A 24369-nucleotide genomic window follows, 5' to 3' on the forward strand; every position below is an offset into this window, starting at 1 on the left:
AACAAACAATCAAGATAATGTATTGACTCAAGAAATGCTTTGTCACCGATTGAAAAGACTGATTCATTTTACGAAAACAAAATGCCAATCGCCAATATCAAGAAAATCAAGAAAATAAAGCAAATTCATTGGAAGTGTCTGACTTATTCTGTTTATTTACCGAGTTAAAATTTGTGAAAAAAATGAAATTCGTCGTTTTTTCAGGGATGTATCATATAGAGTGATAAGAAACTAGGTGCAGTGGTGATTTATCTTATGTTAGCTTTTGTGTTTGTGCACTGAGCTATAAAATTCCTTCTTCTCCATGTTGTTAATTAACCTTATCTACCTATGCCCTATTCACTTCATTGCAGATAGACCTGACCACAGCCATTTTATGGCCAGTGAGAAGTGAATATCATTTCGCTAAAAAATAACACTAATGAATTAAAGCACAGAGATCTTTCTCTTAATCTGTTATTAAAGTTACTTATCAATTTATCACAAAACTGACATAAATCAGTTGGAAAATTACACCGCTTTTAAATGATAAATATTCTTAGACTTGAATTTCTTATTAGTTTTGTCAAAAAGTGGTTGAAATACATGATGGTATTTCGTTGGTAGTTAAAATGAACATAAGTATTAATTGTCAACAGAAATTATTTGTTGCAAAAGTTAGCAAATCAATTTTAAAATTTTGAAAACCAAATTTATTTTATTTTGAAAAAAATATATATACTTTTGGTTTATAATCACAGTAATGTTAGCTAACTCCAATTTCTTCGCTAAAATGATGCAGAGAAATATAGGAAGTTTTGTTATACGCCCTTCAATTTTCGTTCTTGATATATTTTTCTATTTTGTTTAATCTTGATACTAGTTCCTGTGCCGGAACTGGTCACGGCGTACACCAATTCACCCCATCATCAACATTCTTGTCTGACTAACGCTTGAATTTTACATGGAGTTGAAGCGTTTGAATGACAAGTGATAGTAATGTATAGAAAGCATGGCCTTTGGATTTCACATTTTGCGGAACTCTCGAATCGTAAGCCAGGTGTTGACGTTACAAAAGGGCAGGGCGTACCGACAGGTATTTCAATTAAAATTGGTTTCACTTTGTGTTGTAGCGCATGACACAAGGTTTAGTCTAGTCCAAAATAATTTTAGGTTCAGCAAGGAACATTTATGTGATAGTTTCCGATGCTGAATCTTATATTGAAAGTTTGGATTTTGATGACATCACAGAGATCGGACATACTTCTACACGTGTATGTGAAATATACCTAATATACTTATGTATGAAGTAGTTTGAATAATTTACATATGTTCATAACTTTATGTAATAAATGTCCATGATATTAATCGGATGCTATCTCTAATATTTATCTGTATTTATGTTAATTGCGTAATATGAGTCAGGCATTGAAAGAACTTGCCGACATCTTAAGCAAACCACCAAATATATTTAATGAATCGCCGCAATCTTGGAAAGATGCTAATATCACAGTCATTTACAAAAAAAGGATCCAAATCGGACACAGAAAAAATATCACCCAGCTAGTCTCACACGTATCATAGTAAAGGTAATGGGAAAGGTAATGCGAGATAAAATTGTATTACAGGAAAATAATCAGCAACAAACAATTAGGCTTCATTGTTGGAAGATCAACAACTCTCCAGATGTTGATGGTTTTGGATGATAGGGCAAGGATGTAGGATTCAAGTGGGACATACCAATGTTATGGATTTCATGAAGGCTTTTGATAAGGTTCCTCATTGCTGCCTACTACACAAACTTCACAGATAAGGAACCATATTCAGTAAATTGGAATTAAGACTTTTTGAATAATAGACATCAAAGAGTACTCATAAATGGTTCATCATCAAAAAGTCACAAAGTACACAGTGGAATTCCACAAGGAAGTGTACAGGGGTGAATTTCATTTTCCACTTCTATCAATGATATGCCAGAGAATACTGTACCAACATGTGTTTCCTTTGTGCTGAATAAATGAAATTATGCCGTAAAATCAGAAAGTAGGATGACATAGATATTCTACATTAGGTTTCAAATCAGCTGCAGAAATAGTCAAATGATTGGTTATGAAAATGTTATCCTAATGAATGGAGAGCATTACATATTAGAAAATCAGGACAAACAAAAAGGAAATACAAAGAGCAGAAACTGAAGTTAAGAAAGTACTGAAACTGAATAAGACCTGAGTGTGATGGTTGATGATAGATTATACTTTTGAAACCATATGCAAAATTCTGTCAATAAAGCCAAATCAATGTTAGGCCTTATCAGAAGATCCTTTATATACATTGGTGAAACTCTTACGAAACAATTATTTATAGCATTGGTTAGGCCACATGTGGAATATGGAACTCCAAAAGACATTCAAATGATAGAAAACATACAGCCAAGAGTCACCAAGCTAATACCAGGATTTAAAGAATTATCATATGAGGAGCGACTACATAAGTTAAAGCTCCCCACTCTGAAATATAGAAGAATGACGAGACACTTGAAAAGTTTCTATGAAGTAATTAACAAACATTTTGATGACGATGACTGTTGCAGCATCTGATTTATAAGAATGTGCCTACAAGTAAATATTTTAGTGGTATATGTCAAATGGGATTTTTTTTCTCTTTCAGATTAAGGGTGTGATTCAGTCCTATCAAGGACAACTTTCTCAACAGATAGAATACTTTAGACCAATAATGGAAGAACCATCTATTGTGTTAGCTGCAGAAAGTGATGTTGATGAAGTAGATCTACAAAAAGTCATGAGTAAAATACGACGCAAAATGAAACGTAGTCTCCAACAAGACTGTGAAGGGTTGACAGAGGATAAGCAAACATGTGATCAAATTGATACAAACATTTCAATACCGAGTGTGTTAACAGATTCTACGTTACACTGTGATAAAGGAAACAATACAGGGTCCAGTATTCATGAAAGTCCTCTGAATCACTCGTCTACTAATGCATCAAATGTTGGTGAAACATCTCACACAAGCACTGGTGAAGGTAGTGGAAAGGAAAAAAAGAAGCGAAAATTGTCATCTAGACTCCAAAGGATTCTTAATCATCACTTGGATAAGAAAGTGAAAAAAAGTTGTGGTGATATAACACATAGTCAAGTGAAATCAAGTACAGATTCTTCTGTTTCAGATATATGTAGTCAAAATAGCAATGAAAATGAAGTGATTGATAAAAAGATCAAACAGTCAATACCACCTGTAAACCAGTACTTAGCTTTGGACTGTGAATTCGTTGGAGTTGGAATTAAAGGATCCATCAGTAGATTAGGTATAATCTTATTTACAGTTCGTTTTTGAGTCTACCATCATCAGACGATGGAGTGTTCAAATCGCCCTTCGTCTGTGGTCTGTCATCAATTGACAATTGTTCATGTAGTAACAATTATCACTATATTCTCGAGTTTCAATATACATTCTTCTTGGTCCCTAATTGTTCATTGTCAGTTTTTGGGATAGATCAGAAAGTAAACATGGCTGACAGGAGACCATTATGTATTTTCTAAGTTATACTTTATCACTATTTTTGACTGAGGTGCCTTGTCTGGATCATTAATAAATTGACAAAGTATTCTTGAGTAAGCTGTAGAACAGGTGAGCGATACAGACCCATTGGGCTTCTTGTTGTTGTTACCCTGTGGACAGGGTTTAGGAATCCCTGAATGGGGCTGAAAGATGAAAATACATCATAAGTTACTTATTATACTTTTCCAGCATGCACAGTTAAAAAAATATGAATGATGAATATTTGACATTTTTTTTGTCATTTAGACTTCATCCAGGATGCCTGGAAAATAAGAAATCCTGGCTCATGCAAAATTATGTTATTGCATGGTACAAAACTTAAAAAACGACCAAGGGAAAATGAGAAGATTAAATGAGATAGGACTAATAAGCATTAATTAATTAAGCATGGATTCATGGGATTTTAAGGAAGGAAGACAGATATTAAATATTATGGTAAGGATCATAAATTACAGAAGGGGCTATATTGACTGCTTTGAAATGAAAAGTTTTAGGTAAGCAAGGGGAAGTCAGTTGATCAATGAATCTATGTGCCCCTAAAGCAGAGGCACGTACCAGTACTGTACATGTCGAAAAACTTTTCTAAACTTTTCACAAGGAATATGTTTGAAAATATGTTATGCCATGGTGGATCTATGATCTAAAATTACTTTGTATTGACAAAAGTGTTATAGAGATATTTGGTCAAAGGTGATAAATATGCTGATGGTTTGTTTGTAGGTCGCTGTAGTATTGTGGATTATTATGGCAATATTGTTTACGACATGTACAGCTCTTGTGAGGAATTGATCACCGATTATCGTACCAAGTACAGTGGCATCAGACAAGGTCACATGGTCAATGCTTTACCTTTTGAAGTTGTACAGAAAACTGTGAAAGATTTATTGAAGGTAAATATGAACTGAACAAGAGTTTTCAGGACTTTGTGTTATAGTCTCAGTAGGTAGGATTGTGTATGTTGGTTAGATGTGAAAATGACTTAGTAGGTATTTCATTTGTGTCCAATATTGTGTTTATTTAAGGATTGCAGTGTCTTCTTATGGCATTTATGGTCTGTATAAATGCCATAACATGAAGACAGATCAATGCTTATATTTACATTCCCTATCCATTTTGTTGTCTTATGTCAATTATAACTTGATTTAGAATGAATAATTCATTATTAGCGGTGTACGCCAGTTATAATAGAACAGATATTTTCCTTGTAGTGATGGGAAATTGGTAAAAAAGTCCATAATAGATCATTGCTTAAGATTGGAAAGACTTTTTCGATAATTGATTCATTGCATAATCAGCTGACTGTGTATTCAATATTCATAGAAAGGGATGAATGCATTTTCTGTAGTGATAGTATGACATTTATGTTGTGTGATATATATAATCTACTTGAAATACAAGTACATTAACGTTAAAATATTGTTTACAGGATAAAATTTTAGTTGGTCATGATGTTGGTAATGATTTGCGTGTGATGAAAATAGAACACCCAGCAGAGATGATTAGAGACACTTTACATAATCCTGTTATGAAACGAAAAGTGAAGGAATTGGGATGTGAAAGGAACAATTTAAGGGAGCTATCCTGGCGTTTACTTGGTAAGACTAGTTTTAAATTTTGACAGAATTTGAAATCAAAGTAAAATTACATAGATTTATACATGTTCTGTTAGAATGTCAACATTTGTCAGAATAAATATTGAAAAACAATATTTAAAAATATTAATGTTTGATGATTTGGAAGAACTACACAAAAATAGGAATTAAGTTGATTATGGTAACTTACACATGATATTAACAACATTACACCGAGTTTTTTTCTGTTGTAAATTTGAAGGAAGGAGAATACAGTCACACACTCATTGCTCAGTGGAGGATGCTACAGCCACTATGGATATATTTAAATTAGCTAGAGAGGAATGGGAGGAGTCATTGAGTGAGCCCAACCCCAAGTCAAAAAAATATATGATGCAGACACAGCACACACAGCATTCACAGCTTGCTTGTAGTATGGAGGATAACGGGCTCTCAGAATACCTGAAGGACAAGTTTTGGCCCAAGGTGTGTAATATTAACTTGTATTATTGACTGAAGATGATGTGTCAATTTGTAGAAAAAAAGTTTAGTCTAAATAAACAGTAGTAAATCGGTTTCAGAGAGTCTATAGATGAAATCTTTTAATACTGTATAAGATTGGCTGTCCACCTGTCCTTTCAAACAAACCTTGTTTTTTTGTGGTTAACTGACTTCACCTTGTCTGTTCTTTTATAGGTATAATTTTATTCTTTTGTGGATTCTTGAGTTTCAGTTGAGTTTTGTTTTTGTGCCTAACATGTTAAATGAAATAGCAAAGAAAAGAAGGAAAAAAATCGTACTTACAAAGAAGAAAATTAATAAAGATCAAACAATGGTGGATGCCATGATCCCTCTCGGGCCTCTTGTCAAAATATTAGTCAGTTTGACCTGTTTCATCCCTCCCTACAGGGAAATTGGAGGCCCAAAGGTCATAAAGTTGGCAATTTTTAATGAAAGCATCTTCAAATCATTTCATCCTTACCAATAAGCACCATAGAATAAAAGTTCTTATAACACAACCAGAAGCAGATTTGAAAGTGAAATTTTGACGACTGCATGGTCGCCTTCACCATACATATGACCAGTGTGAATTGTGCTAACACTGAAGGTACGAGATGGTAAGGAATTGACCAATTTTTTTGGCTGTACTCTAATCCTATGTGCACTAAGATCAAAAATAGTTTGACGAGATTGTTGATGTACACAAGGTGGTAACAATGTACTGTAGTTGATTTGCTTTGTAACACGCATGGTCATAGATGTGTGAGACTCTGTAGCCTGCAATGGTTATTTGTCTGATGAAGGTGACAGTGTAGTCATTGAAACAACCACATCTTCTACTGGTTGTGTTATAAGATGAAGGTGACAGTGTAGTCATTGAAACAACCACATCTTCTACTGGTTGTGTTATAAGATGAAGGTGACAGTGTAGTCATTGAAACATCCATTTCTTCCACTGGTTGTGTTATAAGGTGAAGGTGACCGTGTAGTCATTGAAACATCCATTTCTTCTACTGGTTGTGTTATAAGATGAAGGTGACAGTGTAGTCATTGAAACATCCATTTCTTCTACTGGTTGTGTTATAAGATGAAGGTGACAGTGTAGTCATTGAAACATCCATTTCTTCCACTGGTTGTGTTATAAGGTGAAGGTGACCGTGTAGTCATTGAAACATCCATTTCTTCTACTGGTTGTGTTATAAGATGAAGGTGACAGTGTAGTCATTGAAACATCCACATCTTCTACTGGTTGTGTTATAAGATGAAGGTGACAGTGTAGTCATTGAAACATCCATTTCTTCTACTGGTTGTGTTATAAGATGAAGGTGACAGTGTAGTCATTGAAACATCCATTTCTTCTACTGGTTGTGTTATAAGATGAAGGTGACCGTGTAGTCATTGAAACATCCACATCTTCTACTGGTTGTGTTATAAGATGAAGGTGACCGTGTAGTCATTGAAACATCCACATCTTCTACTGGTTGTGTTATAAGATGAAGGTGACAGTGTAGTCATTGAAACATCCACATCTTCTACTGGTTGTGTTATAAGATGAAGGTGACAGTATAGTAATTGAAACATCCATATCTTCTACTGGTTGTGTTATAAGATGAAGGTGACAGTATAGTCATTGAAACATCCACATCTTCTACTGGTTGTGTTATAAGATGAAGGTGACAGTATAGTCATTGAAACATCCACATCTTCTACTGGTTGTGTTATAAGATGAAGGTGACAGTATAGTCATTGAAACATCCACATCTTCTACTGGTTGTGTTATAAGACCTTTTATTTTGTAGACATTATCCAACTGAAGAAAATGTTCCGAAATATGCACCACTTGTTGATATATACATCCAAACATACGTTTATATATCTACCTTTTTAAGGTTAAACAATAGTAGAGATCAGCTGAACAGTTTTAAAAGAAAAGCTTACTATCATTAAGTTTTGTTTTTCTGACTGTTTCCTTGGTAACAGAGAGAAGATATCAAAATTAAATTCTTATCAATATCAAAGGCACAACTAGGGCACCAGCCTGATTTGCTCACACAGTTGTGTAGAGATCCATTGAAGACTAAGTTGTAGTGAAGAAAATCTTGCAATTGGTAAATTTTGTATTTCTGACATTGATTCCATGGTAACAGAGAAACGAAATCTCGAAAATTTCAATGGAACAGATAGATTATGAGTGTGATATGCATACAGAGCTTTGTAGAGATCAGATAAACAGTTTACAAGTTATGATCTAGAAAACTTGTAAATGTTAAATTTTTGTATTCATGATGTTTCTTTAGTCATTAGCAATGGCACAATAAGAGCAATGTAACAATAAGCATACAAAGTTTATTGAGAATGGATTTCAAGTTGTAGCTCTTAAATCTCCTCAGACAGACACACATTATAGCATCCATTCAAGTTAATATCCTCCACAAATTCATTTCCTGAAAGGAATTTCATTTTTGTCCAATACACAGTAGTGGCCATAGCAGCCATATTGTAACATCTGTGCCCAGTCATGATGATGATTTGCTGAGCAAAACCAATTTAAAATTTTTGCTTAGAATCCACCTGTGGGATTGACTTAAAACTTGCCTGAAATGATTCTGAGTTGGTCCTGATCAAGTATTGTTATATTTTGGGTTGTTCCAAAATCCAATATGGCTCCTGTCTTGAAAAACACATTTTAACATTTTTTTTATTCTTTTGGTGCCGTTGAAGTGAAATTTTTGGGAATTTTAAGAAACTGTAATGAGGAGTGTTTTTTAACATTTACTGCTAAAATGTTTAATAACAGTTCCTACTACAGTTACCTGTGATTAACCTGTAGTTTCTTTGTGATAGTCAGCAACTTGAAGTGTTATTATGCATTGCTCACATGAAAATAAGTAATATCAGATGTTGGATAACATAGAATATATAGGGGAAAATCAGTGTTTCAAGAAAATGTGATATTAACCAGAAAGTGATCAAATGTGACATTAAGTGGGTTCCACTGTACTACTACTGGTGTTGTATCATAAACAGGTATTTATAGTCAGATGATCAGTTAGGTCCACGGGCATCTCATGTGGATGTTCACACCATTACAGTACTCTTCGATATTATTTCAGGACCATGTGACAGAAAACATGTACACTGACAGTGATTCATCAGATGAAAGTGTCCAAACTGAAGGTAGTGTTCCAATAACTTGAATTTATAATATCAAATCTTAAACAGACTCAGATCATTTTATCTATTTGATATTTAAACTTGGTGCTAGTTTGGGAATATTTTATACTGTTTCATTTATAATTGTCACAGCATCACAGGATCCTGTCGCTCTCTTAAACGAGATTTGCCAGAAGTTACAATGGAGTGACCCACTGTACAGCAGCAAATTGCAACCAAAGTTTATTTGTAAGGTAAAAGAAATCTTCATTTTACTCTAATTTATCCCAACAACAAAAATTGTTTAATGAGATGTAAGACTGAAATTCTTAAACTATGATAAGGAAACTTGGTGGATACATAGGTCATACTAAGAGGATGTATAGTGTACCAAATTCAGTGCCTGAAACCTCTTAATTACAGAATTATTGTCCTTTGTTGAAATTTTTGTGTCAAATAAAATTGTTTTTCGGGAAATGTTCATCAGATTTACATTATATTATCCAACAAAACATTTTGCTCTCGCGTAGTTGTCGCCAGTTTGGCAGTATACTTCAGTGTGGTAGTGCCATAAAGTTGGCTTTAGTTTAACATCATTACAAAGAGGCTTCCACAAAAATACACAGCCAGCTCCCACAAACAAGGTGACACGCACTCAACACATGCCCTCACCTCATGATATATACAGATAGACAGGCTGTTGACAATAGTAAATGCTAGGAGTTTAGACAATATAAAACCAAACTCAATACGTACATTTCCCTCCCTGATAGCCCTACCAGGGACCTAGGACAACATGGAACCCCCACCATTCTTCCTCAATTAGTTAAACTGGCATGTTGTCCCAAATCTGGCCTTGATCCTTGATTTAGTATTTGAAATAAATTAGAATAATGTTTTTGCAGCTGGTTGTAAATGGAGAAGAATTTGAGTCCAAAGCTTGTTCTACTGAATGGGAAGCCAGATCATCTGCAGCAGAAGCATTTTTTGCACATCATCGGATATCAAAGAGTGATACCAACACAGATGTTTTCGTATCTTTTACTGGCACCACACCGAAGATGGAATACAAGACAAGTCAAAGCAACCAGTCAAGACGGCTAGAATCAAAGAGTAAGAGGTTTTTTTCAATTAATTATTTTTATTATTAATTATCTTAGTCTACTTTGAAACTTAGTGTCATATTTGACCTGAAACATGCTGAACAAAATATATTAAGTTTGTGATTCACATAGATTAATCCCAAACTTAATTTTACACAACAATTTGAATTTCACTGGCATAGCTGATGAAAAGTAGGCATCTTTATTTATTTCTTTTGTTTCAACAACAGCCTTGAAATGTTTTAACCAAATATTTCATATCTCAGGCTAAGCTAGGTTGCTAATAAGGTGAATAAATACTCTCATTAATTTGCAAAGGTAATTTGTACTTGTCAGGATGACCTATAGCCATCAAGTGTTGGTATTTTGTTGGGTCAGTCCAAAATCCAATATTGCTGCCGTGGCCACCATCTTGATAAACACATTTCAAAATTTCTTCTTGATTCCAGAGATGCCACTGAGCTGAAATTTTGAGGGAATATTAAAACTTAAGAGGAGTGATTTTTGCTATTACTGCAAAAATATTCCAAATTGTATTAGTCATTTTATTAATGGTCCTGATATTTTAATGCAAACAATATTGTGCATTAATCCTGTCATAAAGATCTGTATAGTTAAGTAGCTTGTTCACAACATCTGTTTGTTTCAGTAGTATCATGTACAGCTACAAAATTAGCAGCAGAATCATTACAAAAAGCTGACAAATATTTGATGAGATGAAGAATCTGCAAATAACCCAACCAAGTACATTGCTAAGGGGCAAAACAGTGTATGTAATCCCTATGTGATTGGGTATACAATATTACAGGTATTGCATGGTTTCAAAAGACATCAATATTTTTCATTTTCACCAATTTTTGCAGGTATGAAGGAATTACTTGCACCCCTATGAATGTTTACATTCAATAATCCAGTCATGAACAATCATGGGAAATCCTGATTGTTTTGTGTCATTGTCAGAGATAAAACAAGTAATTGATGAAATTCATATCACATTACAAACCACATTAACTCTGCTGTTGTCTCTGTTACCTAGCAATAGTTCATAAAATAACTTTCATAAAAATTTAGGACAATTTAGTACCTAAAGTCTGTCCAGACACCCGGACATAATTTTGTCTGGAGCATAAGACAAGAACAATAAAAGGTATCAATGTTAAACTTCCTAGGTACATAGATCACAGCAAGGAGAAGTGCAATGCATTAGAACCTTCACTCTCTCTTGCATAAATTAGGAGTTATTGCCCTTTGTTATTTTTCATACTCAAATTATGTCCCAATCAGGGAGCATAATCCATCTTTGACAGCCCTTGTTTTATAAGTCCTGCAGTAAGTCTGTCTTCACCAAACCTGAACTATAGGCTCTTTCAGTTTGTTGTATAATTGCATGAATTATCTTGTTTTCATTTTTTCCAGGAGCTATTCTCCATGAATTCTGTGTTAGACAAGGCTGGGAAATACCAGAATACTACCTTGTTAGTGTGACTGAAGTGAATTTAAATAAAAAGTTTGTGTACAAGGTAAATATACATTATCTGGTACAACAATAACAGTACCTTTCATTTCTGACATGATACACATCACAATACACAGACTACAATTTTCAATTCTCTATGATTTTTGATACAATACTTTTGCCATTAGTAATATTTATGCTGCTTTTAAAAGGAACAATTAAAATTCAACTACAATACAACAATGAAATAGAACATGATGCTGATAGAAGGTATATTTAAAATATTAATGAACCAAAAACTAACAATTTCAATCAAAAAAACATCAAGAAAAATATCAATATGTCAAAAGTGCCATTTTTGCTTGCCATAGAAAAAAAAAACCATTCATGACATGACAATCAGGATGCAATTACTTGGTGTGTTTAGCACCTGTTTCAACAATAATGGGGTAGGTATTACATTGAAAGAGCAAAAGAGATATCAGAGATGAATCAGGACTAAAACATCACTATCTGAATTGTGATGGGAGCTACTAAAATACTGGAGTGCACTGGTCATGGGAGTAACGATAATGGTCTTACTGAAGGCACTAAAACAATGGATGAAACAACAATATGACAGACACAATGAAAGGCATTGTGTATGTAATGTTTCATAATTTGATATAGTCATGACACAACAGTATTTCATTTCAGTAATAATTACCATAACTTTAGTATGCAAATATGGTACCTACACCCATCTTTGTATCCCAAAAACAAAAGATTCAAAAATCCCGCCCTCCCTACGACCATGAGCCTTCACGTCATGAACATAGAGTTATTTCCCCTCCTCTTATCTTTATGGCTACCGGAGCGGGCGGACGTGCTATATTCAGCTGAGTGCCTTCCTTTTCCTTTTAGCTTAAGTCTAGCTTATAACCGAGTATTTATATATCGGTTTATTGCTTTAAACCCATCCTTAACTATAACTGTCTTTTGCAGACGTTTATTTAGTTAATATATCCTGCTTTTAGGCCTTTATCGGCCGGCCTTTGTTCGGCCATTTTGCTATACTCCACGCACCGAGCGCGTATCTACGTGTTTTGCGCTGTTCGGTTATTTCGTGAAGTTTTTTCGCTTTTTATCGGTCGTATTATTTATTCGACCGTATATTTTGCTTTGCTTTTTTACGTTTCGTTAGCTTTTGCTTTCGTTCGTATTTGTTTGTTGGAGTTGTGTTTTTTTCACTCCATTTATTTTTGTTACGTTGATTTGTATTAATAACTGTTGTTATTTGATTATTTATTTCGTAACAATTATGGATTCAGGGATGCGTCGTGGTTCAGCACATGGGTGTTCTCACTTCTACGGAGAGCAGGACCCCCATGATGCCTGTCCCTTATGCCGGCCTTGCAGCGATGCCTCGCCGTGCGAACTTTGTTTGCACGCCGGGTCCGCTGTAAAGGTTCCCCTACCCAGTCGGCGAACTTCTCGCCGGAAGAGGGATTCGTCCTCATCTTCCGGTAAGAGAGGTAAGCCATCCAGGTTTTCTACCCCCGGCCCTGAGCCGAGGGGTGAGGTTGTCACTGCTGGGGGTGTTCTCACACTGAGCTCCGCCCTCGAGCAGGGGGTGGCTCCCCCTGTCCAGGCGCGTCCTGGTATAGGGGGGGAGCAACCCGACCCTGACTCGGCGAAGTCTAGGGTCGAATCGGCCGGTAGCTCTCAACAGCCGGCGGTGCTACCGTCGGAAAGGGACTTCCGGTCACAGGTCTCTGAGTCTTTCAGGGACCTCGGCACGCCAGGTGGCGTCGTTGGTGGGGGCCGCCCTGACGCCGGACCGGTACCCTCGGGTATGGGGTCAGGGGTCACTGATTTTTTGTCAGGGTTGTCAGTGGCTACGGGGATTAGTGACACTGAGTTCACTAATCCTAGTGTCAGTGCGGGGCCTGGGTTCCTACCCTCACAGGTCTCTGCATCTGGGGCTTTTCGCTCTAGTCCAGATTTTCCTGTGCAAGGTTTCCCAGGGGGTTTCCCCCAGGGATTTGGGGCCCCAGGTCAGGCTTCCGGTTTCCGGTCGCCTTTTCCCCCGGGCTCGGGGTGTAGGGGTGCCTGCGGGCACTCAATCCCGGGCCGCCCAGGCCAACCTGCGGATGGTCATGGGTACCAACAGTTACCCAGCTGTTACGGGCTCGGCCCGTACATGGCTGGGTTTCCACCTGGTGGGAGTGGAGGTTCATCCTGGTCCTTTGGACAGGGTGTCCAGCCCCAGGCTCAGGCAGGCCAATTTGGTCAGTTCTGGGGTCACTCCCAGCCCGTGTGACTGTTCCCATTCCCTCAGGGGTTTGGGTTCAACCCCATGGGTCTTCCTTCATGGAACCCTTGGGGTATGGTCTCTCCCTCTAGGAGACGTTTTAGCAGTGCTGAATCCCCCCAACGCTCTGCTACTTCGGGGGCCGTTTTGGCCGGTCCTAAAAAGGTTCGCCGGACCTTTAGGACTTCCGCCTCCCGCGCGGACTCGTCGGTCTCCTGTCCTCAGGGGTTGGCTTCTAAGCCTACAGCTTCGGCTGTTAGACGTTCTACGTCTAAACGCCGTATAGAGGAGTCCCCCTCTCCGGAGAGGTCTCCTCTGGCGGCCCCTGTTCCTCCCAGGGCGACTTCGGTCGTTAGCGAGGAGGAGATGGACGCTGAGGGCGTGGGCTTGGCAGAGGATGACGATGTTATCCATCTGTCTCCTGGGTGCTCGGCGATTGATCCGTCCGAGTCATCGGCAGATGACCCTTCCGACCAGGAGGGTTCCCAGGAGGTAGGGGGCTCCGAGATTGCTGAAACCGAGGCTCAGCATGTTCTTTCGGGGATGCGGGCCCTACGGGCCGACATTTCTCGGATTCTCGGAGCGGAGGTATGCCCACCCCCTTCTGCATCGTCGGTGCCCGAGTCCACCACCCTTCTAGGTTCTTTGGTGGCTCCTCGGGCTTCCGTTCGTACTGATCGGACTCTGCCAGAAGGCACCATTGTGTCTTCGGCTCTGGCCACTGCCCGGGCACGGGTTTTGGAGAAGAATTCTTCATCTACCCGCACCCCCGGGTTTGCCGGTCTGCAGCTCGGTGTTGGCGATTTGTCAGAGGCTTCTACCGCTGACTACGCTACACATGACGGGCAACTGGCCCCTCAACCAGCAAAGCTGGAGTCGAGGGAGCTGGCTGCCTGGCCCGGCAAATCAGTGGACCAGGTGGTGTTCGATGCTAGAGAACACCACAGGATGGAGAGGATGTTGCGCCTTTCCATCCAAGTTCTGTCTTACATAGACTTCCTGACTGTGAGTCTATACAAGGTATCCGACTTGCCTGAGGGTCGGGTACCAGAGACGGAACAGGCCGACATTCAGGACAGGCTTACAGCTGCCCTGAACGTGGCGTTGAGGGCATCGGCGACCTTACAGGTCTCCCTGCTCGCCAATGTCGTGTTGGCTAGGCGATTTTCTATTTTAAAAAATCGCCCAGTCGAAGAACCTTATCTTTCTCGTCTATTGACTGCCCCCTTCACTGGCTCTACCCTGTTCGGGGGAGCTCTTCCTTCTGTCCAGAAGGATATGAAGGAGGACTCGGTCGCCTCAGCACTCTTGGTGAAGAGGTTTCGTTCCGAGAAGGCCAGCACCTCGCAGGGGTCAGCGCCTCCCAAGAAGAGGGCTAAGTTTTCGGCTGGGCAGGCGTCTGCCCAACCCAAATCGCAGCCACACTTCAAGGGCAATAAGGGGAAAGGTAAGAAAGGTAAGAAACCTCCTGGGAGCAAGAAGAAGGGCTCCTGACTCTTTCTTCTCCTTGACCGAGACAGAACAGGGGTCTGGCGGGGTGGACGGCGGTCCTCCCGTTCAGGTCTCTTGTCCTTCTCCCGCAGGCTCAGACTCCGGATGGGCGGACGAATCTCTGTTTTGGCAGGGACTCGATCTGCCCCAGCCAGAGCTTCCTGTGGGCGGGCGTCTCTCCGCTTTTCTATCCCAGTGGCAGGAAATTACGGAGGACGTGTGGACGTTGTCGGTGGTCAAGGAGGGTCTAGGTATTCCCCTTCTTCAGGATCCGCCTCTTACCGCCCAGCCGATCTTCTTTCCTCCTCCAGGGGATTTGGAGAAGGCTCGGGCGATCCAGGAGGAAGTAAGGACCTTACTTGCCAAGGGCGCGGTAGAGGAGATTCCTATGTCGGAAATCACTCCCGGCTTCTACTCCCGAATGTTTCTCGTTCGGAAGAAGTCCGGAGAGTGGCGCCCGATCATAGATCTCAGTGCCTTCAACAGGCACGTAGATTCTCCTCACTTCAAGATGGAGACCCCACGGGGCATCATGGCCTCCGTGAGGGACGGGATGTGGGCAACTTCAGTAGATCTGAAGGACGCCTATTTCCATATCCCCATCAAGAAGTAGGCACGGAAGTTCCTCCGTTTCACGTGCAACGGCAAGGTCTTCCAATTCCGGGCCATGCCCTTCGGGCTAACGACAGCTCCCTTGGTTTTCACCAAGCTGCTGCAGGTAGTCGTGGGATTTCTTCACTCTCGTGGAATAGACGTCCACATCTATTTCGACGACTCCCTCATGCTTCACAGGGTGAGGGAATCGTTAGTGAAGGATACCAGACTGGTCCTGAAAGTCTTACTCAAGAGTCGGCTTCATTCCTTCCAGAGAGAAGTCAGAGGTTTCCCCATCTCAGGACTTTGTCTTCCTGGGGAATCGTTTCGATACGGTTCTGGGCATAGCCCTACCACTGGTGGAGAAGTTCGAGAAGGCCAGGGCTCTAGCTCTGTCCTTCATCGAACGGTCGCAGGTCCAGGTACGTTGGTTCCTCAGTTTTCTGGGGTATCTCAACATTCAAAGAACCACATATTGGGGAAGGGAGACTGTTACTACTTTAGAAATTGAAAATTCACAATACAGAAATCAGTGGTCATGCTTATGATACTGCTAAGTGGAGCTTACCTCGACGGCCATTGTCGCTCGGGGAAGTTTCCCTCGGAGCACATCAAATGCATAGTCTTTTGGCACTGTAATCCTTTGGGGATTTCTGCAGTCCAAGGCGATTTGTGTGTGTCGCGTTTGGAGAGACAAGGGGGCACCAGGTCTCATGTCCTGTGCGCCCTCTATCCTTCTTCTCTGTCAGGAGATGCAATTGTCCATTACGGTCAAGCATCTTCCGGGCAGGTTGAACGTGTTGGCGGATACCCTCTCCAGGCGCCGCCGGACGGATTGGCAGCTGTGTCCCTGCCGGTCATCCGGGGAATTTGTCAGGTGTACAGACCTTATGAGATCATTCTGAACAATCAGCTGCCAAGGTCCCAGATCCGAAGGCTTGGGCGAGGGATGCATGCTTATGCATTCCCTCCCTTCAACCTGGTGGGCAGGGTGCTTCAGAAGTTCAGGGAGCATCACTGCTCCTTACTTCTGATAGCCCCCCTGTGGCCGAGGCAGCCTTGGTTTCCGGAGCTCTTGTCGTTTCTGGTGGAGGAGCCACTGGCTCTCCCCACCAGCGAATCTCCTGCGTCAGCCTCGGCAGGATGACACACTCGACCAGAGATCCTCCACCTTCACGCGTGGAGGCTATCTCTGGAAGCCTCGCCAAGGCAGGCTTTTTCGAGAGAGGTCGCATCGCACGATCTATCAGGGCTTCCTCTTCTGCCGTCTACCAGTCCAGATGGAAGATCTTCTGTGATTGGTGTGTCGGCAGGGAGGTTGATCCACGAAGCCTCTGTTCAGCTGATTGCGGATTTCCTACTCTCTCTGTTTAGGGACCGCAATCTGGCACCTGGCACTATTGCTGGCTATAGGACAGCAATTGCCAGTGTCTTGGCTTTTTACGGCAGGAAGGAGATAGGTTCTTCCTCATCTCTTTCTGCCCTAATCAGAGGCTTCGCTTTGGATAGACCCAGAGTTCGGCAGCTGGCCCCGCAGTGGAATTTAGCCTTGGTGCTAGATTCCCTGACGAGGTCACCTTACGAGCCTATGGAGTCTGCCTCTTTGAAGTTTCTAACTTTTAAGACAGTCTTCCTTTTGGGTCTGGCCTCTGGACGTAGGAGGAGTGAAGTGCACGCCCTGTCGTCACTTCCTTCCTGCCTTCGTTGGTCCAGAGGCTACGCTGCCGTTACTCTTTTAACTGATCCTTCCTTCCTTGCGAAGAATCAAGTCCCGGGGTTCTCGCCCGATCCCATCAAGATTCCGGCTTTGACTAGCTCGGAGGAGAGGGATAGATTGCTTTGTCCCTGTAGGGCTCTTAGGTTTTATCTCGATAAAACCAGGGGGGGGGGGGGGGGGGCGGGGTCCAGATCCCGTCTGTTTTTGCCTATCAAACAGGGACAGCGAGACATCTCCTCCCAGTCGGTGTCTAGGTGGGTATGCCAGGTCATTAAGTATGCTTATGAGCATTCTGATGACCAGGCTCGGGCGAGGGTGAGAGTGCGGGCTCATGAGGTAAGGGCCCTCGCTGCATCCTGGGCCCTTCTTAATGGGTCCTCCTTTCAAGAGGTCATGTCTGCTGCCTTCTGGCGGGGCAGGGATACATTTACAGATTTTTATCTGAGATCCCTGGCTTCCCACTCAGAAGGTTTGTATTCTTTGGGACCTCTGGTGGTTGCACAGTCTGTGGCTGTGCCACCCGTTAGCCCCGGGGCTCGTCTTTTCCGTTCGGCGGCACGTGGTTTACCTGCTCGGTCACGGGGAGGTTGCCCCTCCTTATTCTATGCACTCTGTCCCCCCTCCCTACCAAGTTTAGTGTGCTAGATGGGCTGCCTGGCTGCTAGTCACCACTACGGTAAGACGAATTCGCATACTAAAGTTATGGTAGTTATTACTGAAATGAAATTGAGGTTTTTTAATGTAAAACCAATTTTCATGAGGTAATACTTACCATAACTTTATGGAGTCCCACCCTTTCCTCCCCTCTTCCTATCTGCCTGACTGCCCCTCTACGGGTGCTACATAAAGGCTAAGAGGAAGGGAAATAACTCTATGTTCATGACGTGAAGGCTCATGGTCGTAGGGAGGGCGGGATTTTTGAATCTTTTGTTTTTGGGATACAAAGATGGGTGTAGGTACCATATTTGCATACTAAAGTTATGGTAAGTATTACCTCATGAAAATTGGTTTTACATTAAAAAACCTCAAATTTGTACCATATTAGACACTAATTGCCTTAGTAAACAGACACAATGAAAGGCATTGTGTATGTAATGTTTCATAATTTGATATAGTCATGACACAACAGTAATTTGTACCATATTAGACACTAATTGCCTTAGTAAAAATATCAAAAGTTTCATTACAGTATAGTTACCAGAAGGCAGTACACAGTGTATGAACTGTAATGTTTATTGGGAAGGAAGTGATCAGTTACAATGAATTACATTATGAAAACCTTATAGCCATTAGACACTGCAAGTTAGATCCAACAGTGCTCCTCTTCAAATAGTAAAAACAAACTTATAACCGTAAAGAAAACCACATGAATTCTCATTACAGTTTGATCAGTATTGGCAAAACTCAAAATCTCACTGCACTTTAGTGAGATCACTGGCAAAACTCAAAATCTCACTGCACTTTAGCGAGATCACTGGCAAAACTCAAAATCTCACTGCACTTTAGTTAGATCACTAGTAAAACTGAATTTCTCACTACACTACAGTTAGACTACTGGTAAAACTGAATTTCTCACTACACTACAGTTAAATTAGTGGCAAAAATAATTTTTTCTCAACATCTCTACATTTACATCATGTAGTCAAGTGACAATGTAAAGTAAAATTGACGATATAAATAGGCAGTGTGGTTTTAACATTTTTACCATAGTTTTATTAAGTACAGTTGATGTTTTGTTAATTTATTTTCTGTTTTTTTTTTTCAGGTTATTGTAAATGGTTACGAATTCCAGGGAAAAGAAAAAGTCTCCAATAGACAAGCCAGGGAAAATGCAGCAAAGTTGTGTCTATCAGTACTGAAACGTACTGGTTACATCATTCAATAACACAGCAGATAATTTGATATTGAAGGTGACTTTTTCTGCAGCCAAAGTATTGAAAAAATGTTGATAGCAATCGTTGTGATGATATGTTAATAAATAATATTTATATGTTACTGTTGAAATTGTTAAAAAGTTTTAATATTTTGAGGAAGGGATTTTCTCAAGTAAAAATAATGTACCATATACAAAAGCCAGTGATTTGGTGACAAAACCTGTTTGTGGAGGACATTTAACTGGACTGTCTTGTGTATCTGTCTGTGTATACATCCTGAAGCATAGTTCTAACTCTTCCACTACAGTTGTGTATGTCAATCTTTACAACACAAAATGTACTAGTCTAGACTAGGGCTCCAATAAGGGCCTCTTATTTCCATGTATTTCAACAACTGGGTGATGGTTCTTCGACTTCAGGAGATTGAACTCGATCAAACTAGATTAACTTTCAAAGGAGGATGCTCCTGACTAAATTTGATACCAAAAGAAGCAAAACAATTTTGAATATCAGTATATACCAACAAAATGTTGTCACCTTCATTGAAAGAAAACCCATATTGGTTATGATACGAACATATGGCAGTAACTAACCTGCCTCTATTTTTTACTATTGGACCCTGCCTCTGCATGAAAGAGACAAGACCCTTAATACAAAATGCAAAACCTTTACACCAACAAGAACTTACAAACATTGTATCAAAGTATTTATTACATCCAAAAATCCATAAAGAAAGAGCAAATTATGAACAAACCAAAACTTGACACCAAGACAAATGTAGAATCACAATGACGTATGAGAATATGACCAGGTGTTTAGGAAGGGCCAGGACTCGTGTATTATATATTTAATCTTGGACATTTGCCAAGTTAATCTTTGTCAATCCAAGTAAGTAAGGTAATACCAAAATATCCAGACATACTATTGAACACACCTAACTTCATAAATGAACAATGAAATAGAATATTTCTCACCGAGATCATCATGATAGAATATTTCTCACCGAGATCATCATGATAGAATATTTCTCACCGAGATCATCATGATAGAATATTTCTCACTGAGATCATCAAAACACCCATAAAAGTTTTCCGTTGTCATTATCAACCAGCATCTCTCAAACTTTGTGTTGTAACTTCGTGGAAATCGTAATATTGCAACAAGCTTTTTAATATTGAATCAACTGTGACATTCAAAGAACCACATATTGGGGAAGGGAGACTGTTACTACTTTAGAAATTGAAAATTCACAATACAGAAATCAGTGGTCATGCTTATGATACTGCTAAGTGGGAAAGTTTCCCTGTCAAATGCATAGTACTAAGTAATGATTGAAGGTGCTGTAAGCAGCTGATATATTGATTTTCTAATTTTGGTGGGTATAATACCATAGACATCATACTCTGGACAAATAAGATCTTTATACTTTACATACATACATTCTTTTCTACTATTTTAAATTCTACTCAAAGAAAAAGTTGATGGACAGTCGATCACTCTGATCTATGCACTTGAAAGTGGGCCCCAATGATAAATTTCAAACTTTCATGTATATGATGACACTAAACCTCTACGAGGTATTTAGTGAAATATCTTATAAGAATTCACCTCCCCATCTAGATTTTGATATTTCTTTAGGTCACTAAATTGTATTTTCTTCTGTTGCCTCCTAGGTTTCCAAAACTTCGACCTTTATCATCAGTGACGAGTCCTAGAAGGACTTAACATCTCAGTGACGCAATTAATTCATTATTTAGCTCTGTCTAATTTTTAATTAGTATTGAAAGGTGTTTTTGTGTCTTTTGTACAATCTTTGAGATTTTCAATAAGTCCCTGAGGTCTTCTTTATTCTGCTCGTTATGTTTTAATTCATTTTAAAAGTGGCACAGCTCAGAATATGAAGATGTTCTTGACCTTCCTCTGAAATAATCAGATGTATGAAATTTACAAAATTATTGAATTATGGAACAAGTGTACCTCCCCATCTAGATTTTGACATTTCTTTTGAACACTTTGGATTTTCCTCAGTCACCACCTAGGCTTTATTTAGGCCTTTAACATTGCTGGCAAGTCCTAGGATGAAACAGTTGTAGGATGCTGTTTCATTCATTATTTGGTGCTATTGTATCAAATTCTGAATTAATATTGAAATGTGCTATTCACTTGTGTGTCTTTTGTACAAATTTAAGACACATTTAAGAATGTTGTTAGCTTGGGTAAAGGTATTGGGACCAATCCTCATGTGTGTAAAGCTTTGTTTAGAGTAAGGTACAAATACACCTTGTGTCCATGTAGACTGAGGTTCATTTCAACATACAGTTTGTCATCCTTGCTCGCGATGGACTGGATATTGTGGTTCTCAGATACTCCTTCTTTGACACCTGTAATCTGATTTAAGGTCATTCCTGACCCTTGGTTCTAATCCATACATCACATGCATAGAAAAAAATCATGACTTGCATGCCAATTGCTGTTTTATTTTGCTCATATTGGTAAACCTCTGGATATATTTCTGTATTTGGGCTGTTCCACTTTCATACACAAGATGAAGTCAATTTGATTGACCATGCCCTCTATATAAGGCTTGATCTCAGAAATAATGAGAAGATCTGCAAGTTATCCTCTGCATCATCAGTTGGTAAATATTCAGTTATAAGCCTTGATAATGTGTCGCTACAGTAACGGAAATAACATATACATTTTCTAATTACACAGACAAAGTAGTACAATTTAGTAACATCAACAAATATAGACAGAATAAACTAAAAAGATTCACATTATTCATGTATATATATTTATGTGCACCCATAGGGCATGTATCATTCATCATGTTTGACTTGGTCACAATTGCTTAATCCAAGCAATATGATAGATCCTAGATTATACACATTGAGCACTCTCTTAAGATATTTCTGACCAATGATACTCAACATACCTTTTTCACAGCGAAAGGACTTTGCAGCTTTTCCTTGACTGAAATAGAATCCTGACATTCCTACGGAAAGCAATTTTTAAGAATTTGCCCTATTTCTCTCGTTTGGCCCTGTCCCTCCCAGCCAAGGGGGCCAAGACCCAGTGTTTATACAAAATTGATTCCCCATCACCCAAGGATGCTTCTGATCAAATTAGGACAGAATCATTCCACTCCTATAGAAGGGTTTTAAAGAATTTGCCACATTTCCCCTATCATGCCTTTGTCCCCACCCCTACCATTAAAACAAAATTTGTTTCCCTTCACCTAATTGGAATCTGGTCAGTTCCCAAGTGAGGCAGTCACAATTGGGTACAATAAATCATGTATATCTCAAGTAATGGCTGGAGAAAACAGGAAGAATGGAGGTATCGTACATGACAGATCATGGTGGCCAATTTTAACATCCTAACAGCTGATGATGGAATTAAAATCAGTTCAAGAATCCATGTTGTCTTGTGAGTCACAGTCATGAAGACCAGCTTAGTCCAGTGGAGACATTTTCAGATGGTATCTTGTGATCAGTCTAGCAGCAACACAATGGATTTCATGTATTTATCAGGTATTGTTCAGACCACAGAATCATTACACACTCTAAGCAAAAGCTTGATAAACAACACTGTATCATTTATTGTTGTTTTGAAACTGAGCTTTATCAGAAATCTGCCTAAAACATCTTTGTTGTGTTCCTACTTATGAGACTGTTTAACTATTCTAACAAGTTACACATATGTATTCTATTTTACTAATTACAATTTATCTACTTAGTTTATGTTAAATGAGTACAATGTTTCCTTAAACTGTTTGATAACACATCAAGATGGATACTTTAAATATCTAGTACAGTTCACCATAGATGGTTTGACTGCGTGAAGTCATAACAGCACAAGATGTTTTTATCTCTAATCAAATGAGAAAAGCTTAACAAATTTACATGGTTTATAAAGTTGTCAAGATTTTGTGTTTTTTGAGACGTTTCATGATTTGACTGCACATAATTCGTTTGAGCAGTTTGGTACAGGGGATACTACCAGTCAGTAGCTTGTTGCTCTGTGGCTGTCACCTTTCTTCAATAACTACCTGACTGAGCGTTGGAGCAGGATGATCAGCACTCTGTTTGGGTGCTCTATTTGGGATGTTATCTTGTCCAGATGCTCTTGTGGGGTTACTTTTTCTTAGTTGTCTACTCCATCCTCTGTGATTTGGGATGTTAGTATTTGCTCTTGGTTGTGTTTATATTTTACTGGCCTTTCCCCTAGTGTATACAGAGGAGAATTTTCTGATGAGGATTTGTGCCTTAGTTTTGCTGTTTTTGATAACTAGGCCATTTTTTTCAGGGCTACTACTCCTTTGCTGTCTTACTTCCTGGAGTTCTTGTACCTCAGGAAAGGCTTGTTGTAGTTATTCTTAATACTCTCGATATTGCTGAGTTTATGTACTAAAATTCCATTCTAATCGTCTTTTTACTTTTTTGCATCCTTTCTGGTAGTGTTTGGCTTGATTTTACATGTGTTCTATTTTCCTCGACATTTGCTTTAAGTTTAGGTTGAACTATCAAGGTACTTTGTTGTTTGACTTGATGGATTTTTGCTCCATATTTGGCATGTGTGTTCTTTGTGATATGACCTTTTCGTTGGTACCATGTTTGTTCACTATGTGACCTTCATCGTGACCTTTGACCTACATTTGCAAAATTTTAACATCGTTTATAACTATTGCACCATGAGAGGTCGGGCTTTCATATTTGGCATGTGTACTCCTTGTGACAAAACAAAATTTGTACCAAATGTTTTCACCGTGTGACCTTGATCGTGACCTTTGACCTACATTTGAAGTGAAAAAATATATGACCTCAATGAGGACTAAGTGTTTCACAAAGTGTGCATGCATTAAGTACCTGCTTTACACAGTACGGTTTTAATGTCCCACTTCATAATCTTGTTGCAGCAGGGGGTATAGTGTTTCATAAACATATCATGTATAACTTATTCTAACCCATTCCTTTTCACATTTGGTAACTTATTGCACATTTTTAGTTGTTTTGATGGGGTTTTTTTAACAACACAAGTAATACCTTTTATAATTAA

At 39.4% G+C, this 24369-nt stretch overlaps 1 protein-coding gene across 1 annotated transcript; it reads left to right on the forward strand.

Moving 5' to 3' along the window:
* Positions 1–988: 988 nt before the first annotated feature.
* On the forward strand, positions 989–19399 carry LOC132559143 (uncharacterized). The gene is made up of 10 exons (XM_060223755.1): positions 989–1075; positions 2647–3304; positions 4279–4448; positions 4985–5153; positions 5392–5615; positions 8744–8807; positions 8937–9037; positions 9689–9896; positions 11303–11406; positions 19203–19399. Exons 1-10 carry the CDS (start codon positions 992–994, stop codon positions 19320–19322), a joined length of 1902 nt encoding a protein of 633 aa, XP_060079738.1. The 5' UTR covers positions 989–991; the 3' UTR covers positions 19323–19399.
* The last annotated feature ends 4970 nt before the right edge of the window (positions 19400–24369 follow it).

This window comes from Ylistrum balloti, unplaced genomic scaffold (genome assembly GCF_031769215.1).
Source record: "Ylistrum balloti isolate Yb309-2 unplaced genomic scaffold, AGI_CSIRO_Ybal_v1 Utg369662, whole genome shotgun sequence".
NCBI classification, from domain to species: domain Eukaryota; kingdom Metazoa; phylum Mollusca; class Bivalvia; order Pectinida; family Pectinidae; genus Ylistrum; species Ylistrum balloti.